This window comes from Lissotriton vulgaris, chromosome 5 (assembly GCF_964263255.1).
Source record: "Lissotriton vulgaris chromosome 5, aLisVul1.2, whole genome shotgun sequence".
Lineage (NCBI taxonomy): Eukaryota > Metazoa > Chordata > Amphibia > Caudata > Salamandridae > Lissotriton > Lissotriton vulgaris.
In genome coordinates, this window is record NC_141693.1 from 1,806,019,190 (window position 1) to 1,806,036,701 (window position 17,512).

General features: G+C 41.7%; 2 protein-coding genes across 3 annotated transcripts in view; one reads left to right on the forward strand and one right to left on the reverse strand.

The window, feature by feature from the left end:
* LOC147717234 (keratin, type I cytoskeletal 19-like) overlaps window positions 1–6,705 on the forward strand; it is a 123,399-nt gene extending 116,694 nt beyond the window's left edge. Inside the window, exons 7-8 of one of the 2 annotated variants that reach the window (XM_086924183.1) lie at window positions 2,523–2,539; window positions 4,464–6,705. In XM_086924183.1, the coding sequence (XP_086780309.1) occupies window positions 2,523–2,539; window positions 4,464–4,561 (115 nt within the window). In that variant the 3' untranslated portion in view covers window positions 4,562–6,705. Of the gene's footprint in view, window positions 1–2,519; window positions 2,540–4,463 lie in introns of both variants that reach the window. The other variant, XM_086924182.1, reaches the window with a different exon arrangement.
* Window positions 6,706–11,531: 4,826 nt separating this feature from the next.
* Window positions 11,532–17,512, reverse strand: part of LOC147717235 (uncharacterized) — a 28,784-nt gene continuing 22,803 nt past the window's right edge. Inside the window, exon 2 of the mRNA XM_086924184.1 lies at window positions 11,532–12,432. Coding sequence (XP_086780310.1) covers window positions 12,055–12,432 — 378 coding nt within the window. The 3' untranslated portion in view covers window positions 11,532–12,054. The remainder of the gene's footprint in view (window positions 12,433–17,512) is intronic.

Sequence of the window (17,512 nt, forward strand, 5' to 3'; positions counted from 1 at the left end):
CTCCTGGTCAGTGTCCCCACTTTAAGAACACTTTTGAAATCATATTCTTGAACTGTGTATGTTGGATTTTTATCGTTTTGGTCTTGTATAGTTTAGATGAAATACCTTTATTTTTCTAAACTGTTGTGGAGTCAGTTTGTGGTGTTTTCACTATGTTACTGTGTGTGTTGGTACAAATACTTTACACATTGCCCTTGATAAGCCTTGACTGCTCGTTCCAAGCTACCAAGGGGGTGAGCAGGGGTTATCTAAAGAGTGTATCCTCCTTACCCTGACTAGAAGCAAGGGTCCCTATTTGGACAGTGGTACCTACCTCTGCCAACTAGAGACCCCCAGTTCTAACAGTTACCATGATTATTATTAACATTTTTAAACTGTTATGGATATTCTAATAGCCATATCACTGCCATTGTCATTTATATTATTATTTTTATAATTACTAATACATTAATTAGCACCACTGTCATACCATTTAAAATATTAGAACAAATGTTTATTACTATCACCCTTATTGTTGTTATTACTATTTCTGTCACAATTATTATTATTGTATATGTACTCAATATTTTGGATGAAGTAACCTGCGGATGACAGCTAAAGTGACTGTAACTTTAAAGGACTTAACAGGAGCTCCACCTAACAGAACAACAGTGAGTCTCTTGGGATGATTTAAAATAACCCATAGAGAGATCAACAACTGCTTACTGATGCCCCCAAAAGGAGAGACTCTCTGAATGATGCAACTTTGATTTGAAGGTCTTGATAAGTCATCTCCCTCAAATAAAATATAATTTAAAGAGCACACATTGCTACCATGAGGGCCATGTGAAGTGCATGGTCGCTGAACTATCACTGTCTTAGTTGAGGTGATATATTTATGGAGAAACCCGTACCATTGTTTTAGTTAGTGCACACTCCTTTACGATTAGAGATTTATTTTTGGAGTCCTCTTCTTAGGTCTACGCTAATTCAGAGACTCCTCCAGTAATCTCAGTTTGGGAGTAACCGTCTACAGTGATCTAAGCTAATGAAACATTCTCTGTCATAGTGTCCGCTACTGTGGTCTCTATGGCCGGCTTCTTTAAAGGTCACTTTCCCTTACTGCTTCTTTTAATGGGACCATGTCTTCACCAGAGATGGACATATGGGACGTCTGTACTTATGATCTCAGATAATGAGGCAAGGCATGGTCTTGGTTGTATAGAGACTCTTATGGTCAAGGATAATAAGTATTTCTCTACCTAAATGTGAGGTAATGGGTGGTCTTCTATAATGCTAGTGATTTATGGTGTCCTTTTCCACAGTTTCAAGAGAAAAGAGTCCGCTGCTGGCTCCAAGGTGATTGGTAGCCCAATCCCTGCATGAGTGGTTGAAGCTAGGCAGCTGTTGGGCAGGCTATGTAATTGTAGGACATTATGAAATTTGCAAACAAATTACTTGATGAAGTCTCATGCTTTACTGAATCCAATGGAAATCAATTCATGGGAACTTCAGCGACTTAGGTTGTTTAATGAACTTTTTAGCAAAAAAACATGTTTTCTGTCCAGGTGACATAGCAGCAAGGCATTTCGGGCCTTATGTAGGTGACCCAATACCGGTCGGTAACGGTCAAATTCGTTAAATTTCACCGTTACAGACCGGTATTTAGGTATTTGAGATGTAGGGAGGGTTCGGTATTAAGGAATCGGTAAATACCAATTCCTTAAATGCAATGTAGGTAGCACTTAAAAGAGTGCTTTTGTGCCTTTAGGAATCGGTAATTACCACCAACTTCAAGTTGGTGGTAATTATCGAATTCCTTAAAAAAAGCACTTTCTTGCTTTTTTTATGTGCAACACATCCATGCCCTTAGGGCATGCATGTGTGCCACTTGTGACACATGCACATTTCAGGGGTGCAACAGGGTGTCCTTTGGACACCCTGGCACCCTTGAAATACCTCCCGGTATTACCGAATCGGTAATACAGAATGTCTTCACATTCATTCCTATGGGCCTCCAAGCCCATAGGAATGAATGGGTAGGTATTCGTAGTTACTGAATCTCAATTACTGATTCGGTAATAACGAATATTAAGAATTCGGTATTTTTTACCGAATTCTTACCTACATCTGAAATACCGATTTCTAAATACCGAATCGGTAAAATTCGGTATTTAGGAATCGGTATTTCCAAGTTACCTACATCTAGCCCTTCATTTCTAAACTCCATACCTTAGCATTGTGTGGGGGATCTGTAAGCAAACAGGTGGGGAGAGAGGCATTTATCTAAAAAGCTCCCTCATGAATATTCTTTACAATTATGATTGGTTGTATACTGTTCTTGGACACGGATGAAACTCAGTGACATGCTTTAGGTTATAGTGCCAAATATGTATGGTATTTTGCAAAGCATCCTTGCTTCAGCTTTTCTTTCAGTTCGGTCTGTGGTTTTACAGTCCTGTGGAACAGATTGTTCAGCCAGTCTTACAGCACTTAGTGACTCACAAGTTTCACACTTCTTTTGTTTTCTTTTCTTTCAGCAGAACAGCAAATCAGAGAGGTAAATATTTGATTTAACTTATTTGTTTTCTTAATTTCAAAGGGTCGCTGCACATTAAATAAATCTTCTGTGGTGTGGTGGATTAGATTATATAAAAATGTTTTTTGGACTCAGGATCCATGGTTATTAGGAGTGAAGACACTGCTGACCAGACAGTGTATTGTATTAATGGAATTAAAGTCACATATATGTATTGTTTAATATGTTGTCAAGACCAGCATGGCTTTGTGTGGGAATGAGGTGTGGTACACACCTCCTTTCCACAATTCAGTTGCTCTCTTCAGGCTATTCTTTACCCCTCAGTGTCACATTCCCCATCCTCTATCTTGTTGTGCAACTGCTATTTTCTGTGCACTGGTCAGTTTTTTGTTTTGTTTTAAACCAGGTCCTCTGTTCCACACACCCTCAATAACAGATCTTGCCACCCACTTTCAAATAATCCTCTGTCTTTGCCCACTTCTTCGCCCACCATAACTCCATCCACTGTGTCAAAACTCCTTCATACACTGCTCTCTGCACCCTAGCCCATTCCCTGTCCCACGCAACTCCAAATCTATTTGTACTGGTAGTAGGTCACTTTACAGGGGTGGCTGACTCAACACTTGCAGCATCATTATTTTCAATTAATGGATGTAGTCAGTGGACCCGATTCACAAAAGACAAAAGACAAAAGACAAAAGAAAAAATCCTAAACTTACTACCATTTTGATATTCACAGAAGGCACTTTCTTATTTTGGTTTTCACAGAAGGCACTTTGGTATTCACAGAAGTTAGGACTACTAACTTTAGGACTCCTAAATGCCTTCTGTGAAAACCTAAAGTCTTAAAGTTAGGATTTTTCTCAGTTTAGGAGTAGTAAAGTTAGGTGTCCTAACTTTAGGACTCCTAAATACCTTCTGTGAATACCGAAAGTCTTAAAGTTAGGATTTTTCTCAGTTTAGGAGTAGTAAAGTTAGGACTCCTAACTTTAGGACTCCTAAACTGAGAAAAATCCTAACTTTAAGACTTTCCATATTCACAGAAGGCATTTAGGAGTCCTAAATTTAGGACTCCTAATTCTTGTGAATACCGAAATAAGTAAGTGCCTTCTGTGAATACCAAAATGAGTAAGTGCCTTCTGTGAATACCAAAATGAGTAAGTGCCTTCTGTGAATACCAAAATGGTAGTAAGTTTAGGATTTTGTCTTAAGTTAGTTCTGTGAATCAGGCCCAGTACCATCCAAGCAGACTGTACAAAAATGACCTGCTGTGGTATTATGATGGTAAATTTCTCCTAAACTTTAAACAGCTGTACATATGGAAGTGAAATAGGTGATGTGTGTGCCATGTACCCATATTAGTTATAAGTGTAATTATCAATTGGTCTGTTTACTGTTTCATTTACTGCTTATAGAGCCAAAAATAAATGTTGCTACTAGAAACAGGGACAGCCGTGAAACAACCACACTCCCACTATTGACAGGCCGTGTAATTATTCCAATTTCTTAGTAGATTACATAGATATTATCCCTAAATCCCCACTGTATCTTTTTCATGGGTGGTCAGCAGAGGCCAAAGAGGGTCACTCATGACAGATTCTTAGGATTCCACCTCTTACTCGTTCTCGGAACTGGCCACAAGGCAACATATCAGAGCTATATAGGTCCTGAATAATTTAGTTAAATGCAGAAAGCTCACTAAAATATGCAATGCTGAGACTGAAAACCTTACATGGATTTGGCCATACTTGACCTGTGTTGAACACTCATGGTCCATATGCAATAATAATACTGCTCGCGAATGCTCCGAAGACATTCCCAAGAACCCAAAGGGTGCAAAAGTACTTTGGGATGTATAGTTGTATCTGCCCAGTACTAATCTGAGAATGGGACTTGTCTCTCTATTAAAGCATTCTGAATGTCTGACCCTTTCATGTTCTTACAGATGCCAATGGCCGTCGAAGAGTAAAGACGATTGTACAAGACTACGTTGATGGCAGGGTGGTTTCCTCCAAGGTGAAAGAGATCCATCAGAAGGCATGAGCAAGGTCAGGAAACAATTTAACATGGCCTGAAAAATCAGAAGTGAGAGACTGTTGGAACAGCAGCTCAGACAGGGCGGAGGCTACTGACAACAAACAGAGACTGATCATCCACAAACCTGTTCAAGACAGAATCTGAGCTCAGAGCTTGTTGAGGGATTGGATTACAGCCAGAAATACATTGTCCACAGTCTCTTCTACACTAAACTGCCTCAGATCTTCAAATGCAAGCTAAGATGTGAATTACATGTATGTTATTGTATAATTCTGTATTCTTTATTTCTTCTGTTACTATATTATATTGTATGACTCCCAGTAAGTAATAAAGTATATTATTTTAGTGCTGGGAAAAAGCTTATATCATTTTTCTATAATGCAATGATGGAATTTTGGTGGCCACTGTACTGTGAGTTTTTGATTGCCCGGATTGTGACTACATTTTCCAGGTCATGTTTACAAACCTAGAAACCGCTACCACAATAAACAAAAGATCTGTTAGAGCTTGTCTACACTATGAGAACTTATAAACAGATCCTGGTCAGGGCCTGAGTCCTGACAAGGTGCCGACGTCTATGACACCGCAATATGGGAACTTTGGAGCATGGTTTGTGTCCCACGATTGCACATCTCCAGTTGACACCCTTTTTGGAAATTTCAGCTGTGATTATAAAAACTGAATGGGTAAAAAATGTGAATTTTTCTATTGTCACCCAATGAAGGCATCCACCAAAGGACAATTAGGCATATTATCAAGGGGGGTTATCTCTGCTTTCTTGGCTTTAAAAGCCAAGAAAGCGGAGATAAAATTATCTCCCTATTACCTAGCTGTCGCTAACACCAGTTAGCGACAGCTAGTAGGAGATAGTGACCATCTTGGGCCCCACTTTGCATGTCAGTGATATTTATCACTAATGACATGCAAAGTGGGCGTGCCAAGATGTTAGCGACTGGAAACGGTCGATAACATCGCTATCTCCTATTACCAACTTTTGGAGATATTTGTGCTAAGCGTGAATATCTCCAAAAGCTAACACCTGCCCTGAGCAGTTCTTAGCCATATTATCCAATGGGAGGTGGATAACATGGCTAAGAGCATTAGCTCGGTAATGCATGAATATCGCTGACTTTTCAGAGATATTCATGCATTGAGGCCGATTTTTATCGCATTTGCGATAAACCTTGGTAATACCAAGGTTTATTTGCGATAAAAATCGCCGCAGCCTAGCGGTAAATTGTTGTCTCTAACCAAGCAATAGCGATAATTATCGCTATTGCTTAGTAATATGCCCCAATGTTTCCGTAGTAGTGGGGCAAGAGCGAACAGCTTACATTGGTGCTGCCTTCGCAATCACATGACTTGTGTGTGCAGGAGCATGGATGTTTACATTCCAGGAATATCTTACTTTGTATCCTAAGGTCTGAGACCTCGATGACTAAAGGAATCGGCTGCCTAGGTTCACATTAGAACATCTGTGGGGTATCCTTATTCAAAGGCAATGAACATGCCAAGATCAATGAAAGAAAGTTCAAACACATCAAAAGAATAGGTGGGCGACAGAACACATAAGCATCATGTAGGAGAGTTGCATAGAGCCAATGTGCCTCCCAAGTGGCCTAAGACTGTTGTCGTTTTCAAACCCAACAACATTTTTGGTGCAAATCTAAGGCTCCAAGTGACTCGGGGGACATCTTATTTCATGATCAATCTAAACCACAGATTGTCATTGATTTGACAGATCTTGACTGGAAAGTAATCAGTCAATCGGGTCAGTGCCGTCTTAATGCATGGGCAGGCTGGGCAGTTGCTGGGGGGGGGTGTAAGAGGGGGTGGAGGGGGCCACGAGCATAGGGGCCCCATGCAGACAACAATTTATCACAAATTTTATGTTAAACTTTTTGTTCCCTCTGAGTGATAGTGTAGGCAGGGCCCATTGCACTGCTTTGCACAGGGGACTAAAATGCTGCTAAAACGGCCCGAGGGGGATCCTTGCATTTGAAGGGCTTCACCAGCACGAAAAATGGCAGGGAAAAAAAAGAATCATGAATAAAGGGAAGAGAAGGTAGGAAATAATTATGTTTTGAAAAGCAATAAGGTGAAATAGATGGGAGGAAAGCGTGTAAAGGTATTGCACAAAATAAGAAAAAGAAGAAGACAGGCATTTGAAGGAGGAACAAAACACAACAAGAAAAAACGTAAACAAAAAGAAAGTACAAATCTGCTTTGCCCTAGCGTAGCCCACACACACTATACGTCTTGATGCACTGGTTCATTGAGGTGCTTTCCAGTATTACTAGAAACGCCTAGCTCTACCAGAAACATCCCTTTTACGAGACAACAAAAGTAATCAGTTTGCCACTACTCATTACTTGTAACATACTACAGATTACTTTTAGATTACCTATATCATAGTTGCCAATAGGCCTGTGTGACGCCTTTTACAAGTTCTGTTTTTAGCTAACAGCAAGTTGCATGTCCTGACCCTTGAAAGCTATCCTGCCACTTTAGGAGAACCTTACTGCTCTGGCAGGGATTTTTTGCCGAAAGTGCTTTTGCCAGCACAGCGGGAGAAACAGCGATTGTGACGGACTGGACATTCGCCAGTGTACAGATGTTGTATGCAGGCGAATTTTGCAGGCAAAACAGATGTTGCAGATTTTTAATAGGCTTAATTTTTCATGTGTATGTTCTTAAACCAAAAATAGTTTGAGATGTTTCAGTCTACAAAAAATGCCCACAAACACCAAACTCAAATATCCAAAGTGAACTTCTGCTACATAATGTAAACAAGCACTGACAAACCCAACCGGGAGGGCCTTTTTCTTTTAAGAAAAAGAAAAGTCACTGCTGACACATATAGGCACATTTCTAGAAGAGGGAATATTCGTGGAGAGAGTAGTAAGGGACACTTGGCAGGATAAAGACAATGTCAAACAAGCAAAAACGTTGTTTGTCATATGTATTTGGCTTTAATGTGAAAACTATTGTATACGGGACAGTTATGATGTGTCTCCAGTTAGAATAACACTAACACTGAGGTAACCAACAAAGGAAGTTTTGTGTTTTGGGCCGTGTAGTAAATGGAATACATTTCCAGATAGTGCCAAGGTACGTTTCCTCAGCTACGCCAAGATCAACACACATCCCCACACTCACAGAATCAGATACCACCTACCTGACTGCCATGCTCAACCAAATTACCATGAAAAAACAGTCATTCATTTTAATCCTTAGCCACGACTCAACAGCTTCCGCCCCCTCATGTTTTGTTACGCCACTGTTCCAGCGGTCATATCTTTCTTAACCAAAACCCAAGTTTGTAGCAAAATGCTAAATAAATGTACTTTTATGGAAAACAATAAAATGCTTCTAGATATAAGAATTACTTCTCTATATGCAAAATGAAATCATAGAAAGTCTGGCCTTTTTCCTCCAGATAACACACATTTCGTTTTATGGGAGTGGCTGGTGATGCAGTGCTTGTTAGGTACCCTTTTAGTCATAGATAGGAAATATCATGATGCACTTAGCAGTTTATTTAGTACTGCTTGAAGCTATATGCAAAGTGGCATGATACACCCTGTGGGGCCTATTCACAAAGGTAGATATCTGTTTATGATCAAATTTACCTTAGGTATGCCTGCTATGAAATTCAGAAAGGCAGTGCTTAAATTGAGCAGGTGGTTGCTGATGTAGTCCACCGTCACACATTTTTGGGGACTGGCACTTATTTTACCTCATTGGACATTTACTATTAGCAAGAAAGGGGAAAACACAGAAAGGGGAACAAGCAGAGAGAGAAAGACGGAAAAAACTTCAGAAAAGGAGAAATCAGGAATCTGCAAGAGTAGGATAAAAAGGCAGGAGCGTCTGTTAGTGGATTAAAGAGGCACACAGTGGATTCCAGGCTATACAGCCTTGTATTCGGCATGCCGACATGTAAAAGTGTTGGCCGCGGGTTGTTAGCAGAGCATTGGGCACTGGTACTCATTTTTTTTACAACTAGAGCACTGGAAACAGGGATTCCGGGCAGGCGGCAGGTAGATGCCTTTTTATGGCTGCAGAGATCATACCTGCATTGATCACTCAAAGGTTAGGATCAGGTGTTTCTAGGCAATCTAGGGAACGGTTAGCTTTTGAAGTGCATGTTCTCGCAAAACAAGTACATTTGTGGCCATTCACAACCAGCAGCCTGAAGGTTGTGTATTAACTTCAGCCAAATTCGAGCCTTTCCAGTGTGGCAAGGAAAATTAATCATCCAAGAATTTGTAGTGCAAAGAAAATATTTTCCTGTGAAGAAAAAAGTCCCCAAAATATGAATTTGCATGGGGGTGCCATTCCTTTTGTAAGGAAGTCTCCACTAGGGAATTCAGTGCCAACAAGGAAATCAAGGGATTGCCACGGGAATGTTCCTGAAATCCTATGCCAGTAGCAGCTTTCCCTGTGGATTCCTTCAAGAGATCGTGAATTGCAAAAAATAATAAAAATACAGCCGGATCTAGATTTAAATATCTAAGTGTAGTTGTACTATTTGTTTATGAATACGCAATATTCATTAAATGTAACTTCATATTTCATCATCTAGGGGTGGGCAATAAATTCCGCTCTGCCGGTGGAGTTCCAGACAAATTCCGCCAACGTTGAATGGAAAACTTTTTTCTTGCATACAGCTCGCCAACAGTAAGTTGGAGAGCGAGAATTGGCATTCCCAAGAATGTTTTTCGGGTGCTAGGTGGTCACCCATTCATGGTGTGAAAGCTGCCACTCAAGCAGAAAATCGATTAAGAGTCAACAAAACCAACTCTACAAGCAGCGCCCTCAAGCACGCCACGTGTTGCTGTTTGATGCATATTTTTCAGCATGGAACTAGTTCCTGGTGCTAAACATCAGAATGACACGCCAATTTCCACCCATTTGCAGACCTCTGTGGAATCTTGCGGACTTTTGATGTCACTCCACGTAATTCTGTGGAGTGAAACTCTGCGAGGTCACCCACCCCTGATTTCATCAACAGTACAACAGTACATTTGACGTTAAGTGCACTATGGCTCAACTGAGCCACAACATAAGAAAGAATGCAAGAAAATAATATTTCAATTGCTATCCAAAACTGTTCCAACACATTTATTTGGATTAACGTCTATAGTGCAATCCCCTAATTACATAATTTACCATACAAGGCAATGAGTTCTCAATTAACAAGTTATACTAGTGGCCCTTCTAGCACACACTTAGCTCTGCAAGAACTATGCAGCTGCTTTTCTAGGAATGGTCCTAGCCTGTAGCACCCTTCTTTCAGTCATTGATAATCTCACTCTTTTCCATCCCTATATTGGCAAGTGTAAGAATATACCATTATCTCTTCCAACACTTGCCTCAGAGTCATTTCACCTTTGTCCACCGTAGGCCATACTGTTTCCGGCACAACAAAAACCTTGAGAAGCATTTCTTCTCCCCATTTCCTCACTGCATAACACCATCTCGTTTACCACCTCATTTGCCATCCCTTTGTCAAACACAAAATACTGCACTGCACAATATTTGTAATTTTTAGACAAATCCTTCAAGTCTTTGACTATACATATCACCATTTTCCACTCTAAATGCGATGTCTATTTCACTAGCTCGCATTAAATACCAGCATCATGGGTCATTTTCACCTCCCTTGCACATCATCCACATCTCTGCTTTGACAGGTACTTTCCCCCTATCCTTGAATACTGGTAAACTACTCCTTCTGCTCGAACATTTCAGGCTCAATCAAAATGAGCCTAGAAACTAACACCCAAATGCAAACCTTCTTTCCCCTAGGAAAAACTCCTCAGAGAGTATTAGGGAACAAGTTTCAAGATCTCTACAACTTCCACCAACAATAACAGTCTGGATTGTGCCCACTGTTCTACAGAGACTTTAAAATTAGGGTCACAGAGGACAGTCTATGAGTTACTGGGGCATCTTGGCCTGGTAGTGACCCTTGCGATTGTCATCCACCAGGTCTTACCTGAAAGACTTCATTCATGCTTGACCATGCTGTTGGTTTACCTCAGACCTCTCAGACAGAAAACAGCATTTTGATTCCTGTGGGGGTCCACATGGATCTATTCTTGCTCTCCCATAGTTCAACGTAAACTTTAATCTATTGGAGTGCTGCTCAGCCAAGAAAACACTTCTAACCACCAATACACGGATGCCACCTAAACCACCACCTATACCTTAAAATTTTGATTCAATCTGTTAATGCCATTTATGAAATGTGTGTCCATGACACAACCCCGTGTCTAATCACATATTGACTACTGAGTCTTTCAAAGTCCTCACAGTGCTGCACTGCATACAGTGGCTCGATTAATTACCAACCAAATACAGTTTAAGAGCATTTCCCGTAGCTTGAAAGAAGTGCACTGCTTCTCTCTCCATTCCAGAATTAATTTGAACGTTTTTTGTGTGATACAGAAGGTTCCTCACTCGAGTAAACTTGCTTACCTTGTCTCTAAAACCAACATGCCAGATGATAAAGCTTCCCAGACCAGACTGAAAGTCCAAGAGACTAGGGGCCCGATTCACAAAGGTAAAGTGAGACAAAAGTCTAACTTTACGACTTTCAGTATTCACAAAAGGCATTTACAAGTAGGAAATGCGCTTTGCGAATACTGAAAGCCGTACCGTTAGACTTTCATCTCACTTTTCCTTTGTGAATCGGGCACTATGAATAAAAACACATGTCAACATACTTCTAATTACTTGGACCAAGACCCTGGTATAACCCTCTTTTCCACCTCAGACCCAGCTCCTCTTCAAAATCCTACTACCATTGTAGACTGCATACCCTTCCTCATTTGAATCTGTGATTCTGTATTTCTTCTGTATTTGTGTGCATGTATTGTCTTGAGTTGGTATTGTAAATGTACCTGCATGCCTTTCTGCCTTCAAGAAATTAACTTATTGTAGATAATAAAAAGGCAAATGCACAATGTTAGATTTTAAGCTTACAAAAATTTATTTTAAAAAATGCGACGTAAAAATGGAAATACTACATAAAATCATTTTAATGTGATGCAGACATATACTCTAAGTCATATTAAATTAAACATATTATGAAAACTTACATGTTTCGTTACTTTTAGGTTTAAGATTATTATATGGCTTTGGGTATGTATAAAATATTTAAAAACCAATGGAACAAAAACGAAATTAACATAAAATAAGTTAGGAATTTAAAAAAAATTACTAGTAGCATTAGAGAATGTGTATGGCTTATGATTAGGCATAGAATTATTATGAAAGGGGATCATACGATATAAAAAATAAATTTGAACTAACTTGACTTTAATAAAGTGTAATAATTCGTTTTTTTAGCTAGAGTAGGAATGGTATAATTATCAATTTAGGATGGAGGTAATGCCAGATGAGAAAAACTGGTGACGCAATAGTAACGAGATGATGGCGGGAGAGGAAAGAGATTTAAATGATGTTTTTTTCAACATCACTGCTCTGCCCTACATATTTTTCATACTGATATTGTTATCATTTGTTGGTGTTGAGAGTTTGTTTTTCACCCACTGTACTGATTCCTGCAGCAAAGGTTTGAGTTGTTCTGTAATGGCGCTCATATCCCAAACGTCATTCCGTTCCACTGAGTTGGAATCCTGCATTTCCTGCTCCAGTAGTGTTTTGATGGCCTGGCTCCTCTTCTCCTGTGTCTTTTCCATAATCTGTGATTCGGCTTCTTCCACCATCAGCTTCTCGTATTGAATCTCATCATACGATCGACCTTCTTTACAGACCAGTTCCCCACACTTGCAGTACCACACTGGGAAATAACTAACCAGTAGAAACCCCAGGAGAACAACAAGGAACAGCAGCATGCCAATCATCTGAAATGCAGAAACAAGAAGAAAGATAAAACTTGCTGCCCTTTTAGGCCAAAGAGAGCCCCTGTCAAAATTCTGAAGACCTTAACAGAACTCTAATTGTTACATTTTCTATTAAACAATTGATATGTATGTTCTGTGACACTGTCCTGAAGATGTTTTTATTGTCTTTTACATGGCATTAATCTGCGGCTCTACTGCGTTAGTTTGACAGTTTCCCTGTCTCAGTCAGTTTGTTCTCCTGTTGAAGTGCATCCATAATATAATGGGTGTACAACATTTATGCACACCACCTCCATGAAAGAATGGCAATAACAACAAGCACTTAGAGTGCTATAGGTCTTGCATTTGCGAGAGTTTGATCTATTGGTATTGTAAATGATACTTCCTTTTATTTATGCATCTATAAAACATGCAAGCGGTGTTTACGCACCGCTTGCAGGTTTTGAAAACATAAATAAAAGGCATCATCATGTAAAATGCCAATAGATCAAACTAGCAATGTGAGACCTATTGCACTGCAAGTGCTTGTTTTAGGTGGCATTTGTTTTCGCGCTCAGCTTTGAAGTTGTAATGCTCCCTACCAGCACAGGTCTAAAAAGCCAGGCGTGTTTTGTTGGGTCCATACCCAAGACAGACTGAAAGGAGTCCATATATAAATGACTGCCTGAAAGTCATCATGAGGCCATTGACATCTTGTATATCTATAATAGTTCACGGGTGTGCATAACGTCTCGTTAGTAGAAGGGAAGAAGGGAATATCAACGTGCCTTAGAGCTCCAAAAAATAAAAGAGGAAGAATGACCTTCTCTACTTTGACCACCGTAGCTGCTTCCGTAAGTCTCCAAACCAAAAAAACTCGGTTCGAAGAAACAAATTGAAAAACTCTATTGAAGCATATTCCTCCTATACGCAGGCAAGCTATATCCACAGCTCAAACATTCAGAAAACAAGCATAATAAGTCTTGCAGCAAGTAAGGAGCAGAGACAGTACAATTATTAGAGCGCACGTAGACACGTAGGATTGCTAATGACTATTTCAGAAAGGCACAGTGTTTCCAGTCTCAAGGTGTCATTTAACAAATCTGAGACTCTGCGCCCAGATTGACAGAGGCCCCCAGGGCAGGCACCGTGCCCATCCCTGTAACTCTAACGCAAGAGCCAGGCTCTGGGTCAGCATCTGCCAGCAAGGTACACGCGGATTAAGCATTTCCCACAATGCACAAAGCTGTGATGCTGATCCGGTGCGCTGAAACTGCCAAGCAAGGCCCAGGCTTTCCCAGCAGAGGGCTCCCTTCCCCGCTTGAGCTCGGTATCGGGTCCCAGCCCCTTGAAGGTTGCCTGCTCTATTGCTCCTGTAAGCCCGTACAAGCCCCCGACAAATCCTCTTCCGCTGCCTGAGGGAGCTGACACTCTCTGACCCGCTGTGTACCAATGACGCTTCCCTCGGAGCTCCGGGGCTTGGGGCAGTGCGCTAAGCAGGGCAGTCAGCCATGGGGGTGGCACGCACGATCAGCTAGAGCGCACACCTCCTTACCCCGGCTCACTTGTAAACAGAGGGCACGGGGGATGCATGCGCACAGCACTCGGGCGGTCTCATCTGCTTCACTGCCATCATCAGGACTTTTCTTATCTGCTTGTTAAATAGACATGCAGATAAGAAAAGTCTTCACGATAGCCACGAAGCAGATGATCGTGTCCGGAGGGGCCGTCCTAAAAGGGAGGCAACTAAAAACCCTCCTTTCCAATGGGAAGCCAGCGTTTACCATAAACGCTGACGCGGCCCAATGGAAATGAGGGGCAGGGCTTAGAACCCCCTCTGAAATCTCCTTGTCCACAATAGATCTCGCAGAGCGAGGAGAGCATGCGCGCCCCAACGCTCAGGCGAGACCTAAAAGCTGCTAGAAATGTAATAAGTACCTGTATTGAGAGTCAATCTCTCTCTCAAAATAGAGTGGGAGGAATGAGCGAGTGAGTGAGTGAGTGGACAGGCAAGTGATTTATTTTACACAACACCCACATTCATTTACTCTGAGCATGTTAGAAAGTTTTCACATACTTACCTCCCAGATGTTTTTCCCTCTCTATTTTGGTACTTGTCCACATTTCAAAACTATAAGAATCAGAAAGCAAAGAGAAAACAACAGGGCTTGATTGTGTGCTCTGTAACCTAATTATAGCAGAAACAAAACCTAATACCAAAGCTTTCAGACAATAGCTTAATTTGGAGAACATTATATCTAAGTATCTAGGACATGATGTATGTATTTGTAAAGCGCACATTCACCCAGGGAGGTCTCTTGCACTGAATAATTGCAGATTTACTGATTGCAAAGCCTGTCTGATTGATTGTGACAAACACCTTTTAACACAGTCCACAAAAATGGGCATTCCCACCAATAAAATCCAGCACTGGCAAAGCCAATCGGTCTAACTTGCATTTTCAGTTATAAGACAGCGCTATTGGTGCTGCTCCTGTATGCAGTATTTTAAGCTTGGCTGCCTTTCATGGTACATACCACAGGGGAGCTGAAGGAAGCAGATGCAGCCGCATCCCACTGGTAGGTGTGGGCAAATAAACTATGACCTTGAGTTCTGCCATAGGAATTAAAGCAGATTCTCCCAAAAATTTAGTTATATTATATCTGAGGTTGTGATTCACCCCCCACATGAGAACTGTCACTATGAGAATACTGACATGTGCTCTCATTTTGGGGACATTCCGAGCACCTTGGGCCCTGAATAGATGTTAACCACAGACAAAATGCTCATAATATATTACAGGTTACTCTGCCTGTAAAGGAAGGTGCTACATTTGAGTTAATGGATGAGGAAAAAGCATGTGTACTGACCGAGGAAGGACCACTTCAAATGGGATTCAGATGGTGTGGTGTGCCTAAAGAAAAGAGAGTGTTTCAAAAAAGGCGAGGGAGACGGGGACCATGAAGCAGCAGCTGAGAGGAGACCTGAATAGTGCTCTCGAAGAGATTCCACGGGGCACTGAGTCTATGGTGGGTGCTGCTATGAATGACCACTCAAACTGATAACAGCAGGGTACTCTTGGGCAAAACTACCACATGTGAGCTCAAGGATTCCAGTGCTGGAGAATCGGTATGGGTAAGTGAATGAAAATTCAGTAACATCAGAGGCGAAGAGCCCACACTAGTCTCTTGGACAGACCACACCCTCATAAAGCTCAGAATCCTCATTACAGCCCAATCTACTTGCAGCTCCACCAGACCAGCCTCCTGGAACAGAAGCAGCATCACTGACAAGAACTGGAACACCACTCTCAACACCCAAGGACCCAAACACAGAAGCAGCCTCCCCGAAGTGATCAAGAATTTGAACCATTGGACCACCTTTTACATCTACTTCATTGCCCATCTCAAACACAGCAATACAACAAGATCTAGATCCCATGCCAGTCAGTACAGGCAGGAACTCAGACTAATGAAACAACCATGCAAACAACTGGGGCGTAAATGAAAAATAAACCAGGAAAATGCAGACAGGAGCACCTTCAAATTCACCTTGATATACTACCACCAAATGATGTGGCCCACCAAACGTGCCACTCTAGTGGACCGCATCGATGCCAGCACCAATAGAAGCAAAGACCTTTATACCATTCCCCTCACCAGCAGCTGCTACCAACTCAATCACTCCCTCACAAGACCCCTGCAAAAATCTATTGCAATTCTTTAGCAACAAAAACACAACCATTTACTGCAACTTCAACCCAGCAGGCCTTGCCAAATGCCTCTCAACTCTATATAAAGAGCTAGTGCTAACCACATCCCCCAGAAGAAATATTGGCCACCATGAACTCCATCTACTAAGGGTCCGATTGACCAGTGCCCCACCACGCCTACTCCAGAGGACTGCAACCCATCAGTGTCTTGCTCACACTCATTTTAAACACCTTCTCCTCTTACTCGGCAACCTTGCCAGATGCTTGGAAATCCACCATTGTCCTCTCGTTGCTGAAGAAAGCCTCCGTGGACCCTTCAATGCTCACAAATTATACTACCATTCCCGGCTAAGGTCTCAGAGAAAATCATCAAAGACCACCAACTTCTTGACACCACTCAGTCTGGTTTAAGACCCAACCACAGCATGGAAACTGCCCTTATCACCGCCACATCTGCATGACTGTGGATGGAGCAGAAGTGGCAGCCCTCATCCTCCTGTACCTCTCTGCAGCTTTTAGCACAGTCTGTCACCTCATTCTCATCTACCACCAACTCAACATTAGAATTCAAGGAATCTGATGGATCTGCTCCTTCCTGACTAGAAGGACCCAATCAGTTAGTTTGGCACCATACACCCTGGATGACAATGACCTCATCAGTGGAGTTCCGCTAGGATCTTCCCTGAGCCCTACACTCTTCAACACATACATGATCCTTCTAGCCAACATCATCCACTCTCATGACATAAGCGTCCTCTCCTATGCTGACAACACACTCCTCATTCTCTCCCTTACGGACAAGATGTCCAGGACTCAGATCAAGTTCAATGCCTGTATGACTGAAATCGCCCGGTATGCGACGTTTACAACGCAACCATTACGACGCCGTTCCATTACGACGCGGTCATAACAACGAAAGTTGTTACAACAAATTGCGCTGGGGGGCGCTCAAGGATAGAAAATCATTTAATTTACTATCCCAAAACCTTCCCTACTATCCACGGGGCCTGGTGTTGGAATAGTAAATAAAAAAATGTAATTTGTGCCCAACCAACGCAAGTCGTTGTAATGACTTGCGTTGTTACGACCGCGTTGTAATGGAACGCGTTGTAAAAGTGTGCGTCGTGATGACGTACATCCAAATCACCCATTGGGTGAAGACGAACTGTCTGAAGCTAAACACCGTCAAAACCAAAATTATGATCTACGGGAAGAGCATTTTCCTGTGGGATGCCACATCATGGCCAACAGAGCTAGGACCGACACCCATCACTACCAAAAACCAGGGGCGGCTACTCCACATTGGCATCGGAGTGTCGCCCCACTGCTTTCTCACAGTGCGAGAAGCAAAAACATAAAATGGTATTGATAGCATTTTATGTTTCTGCT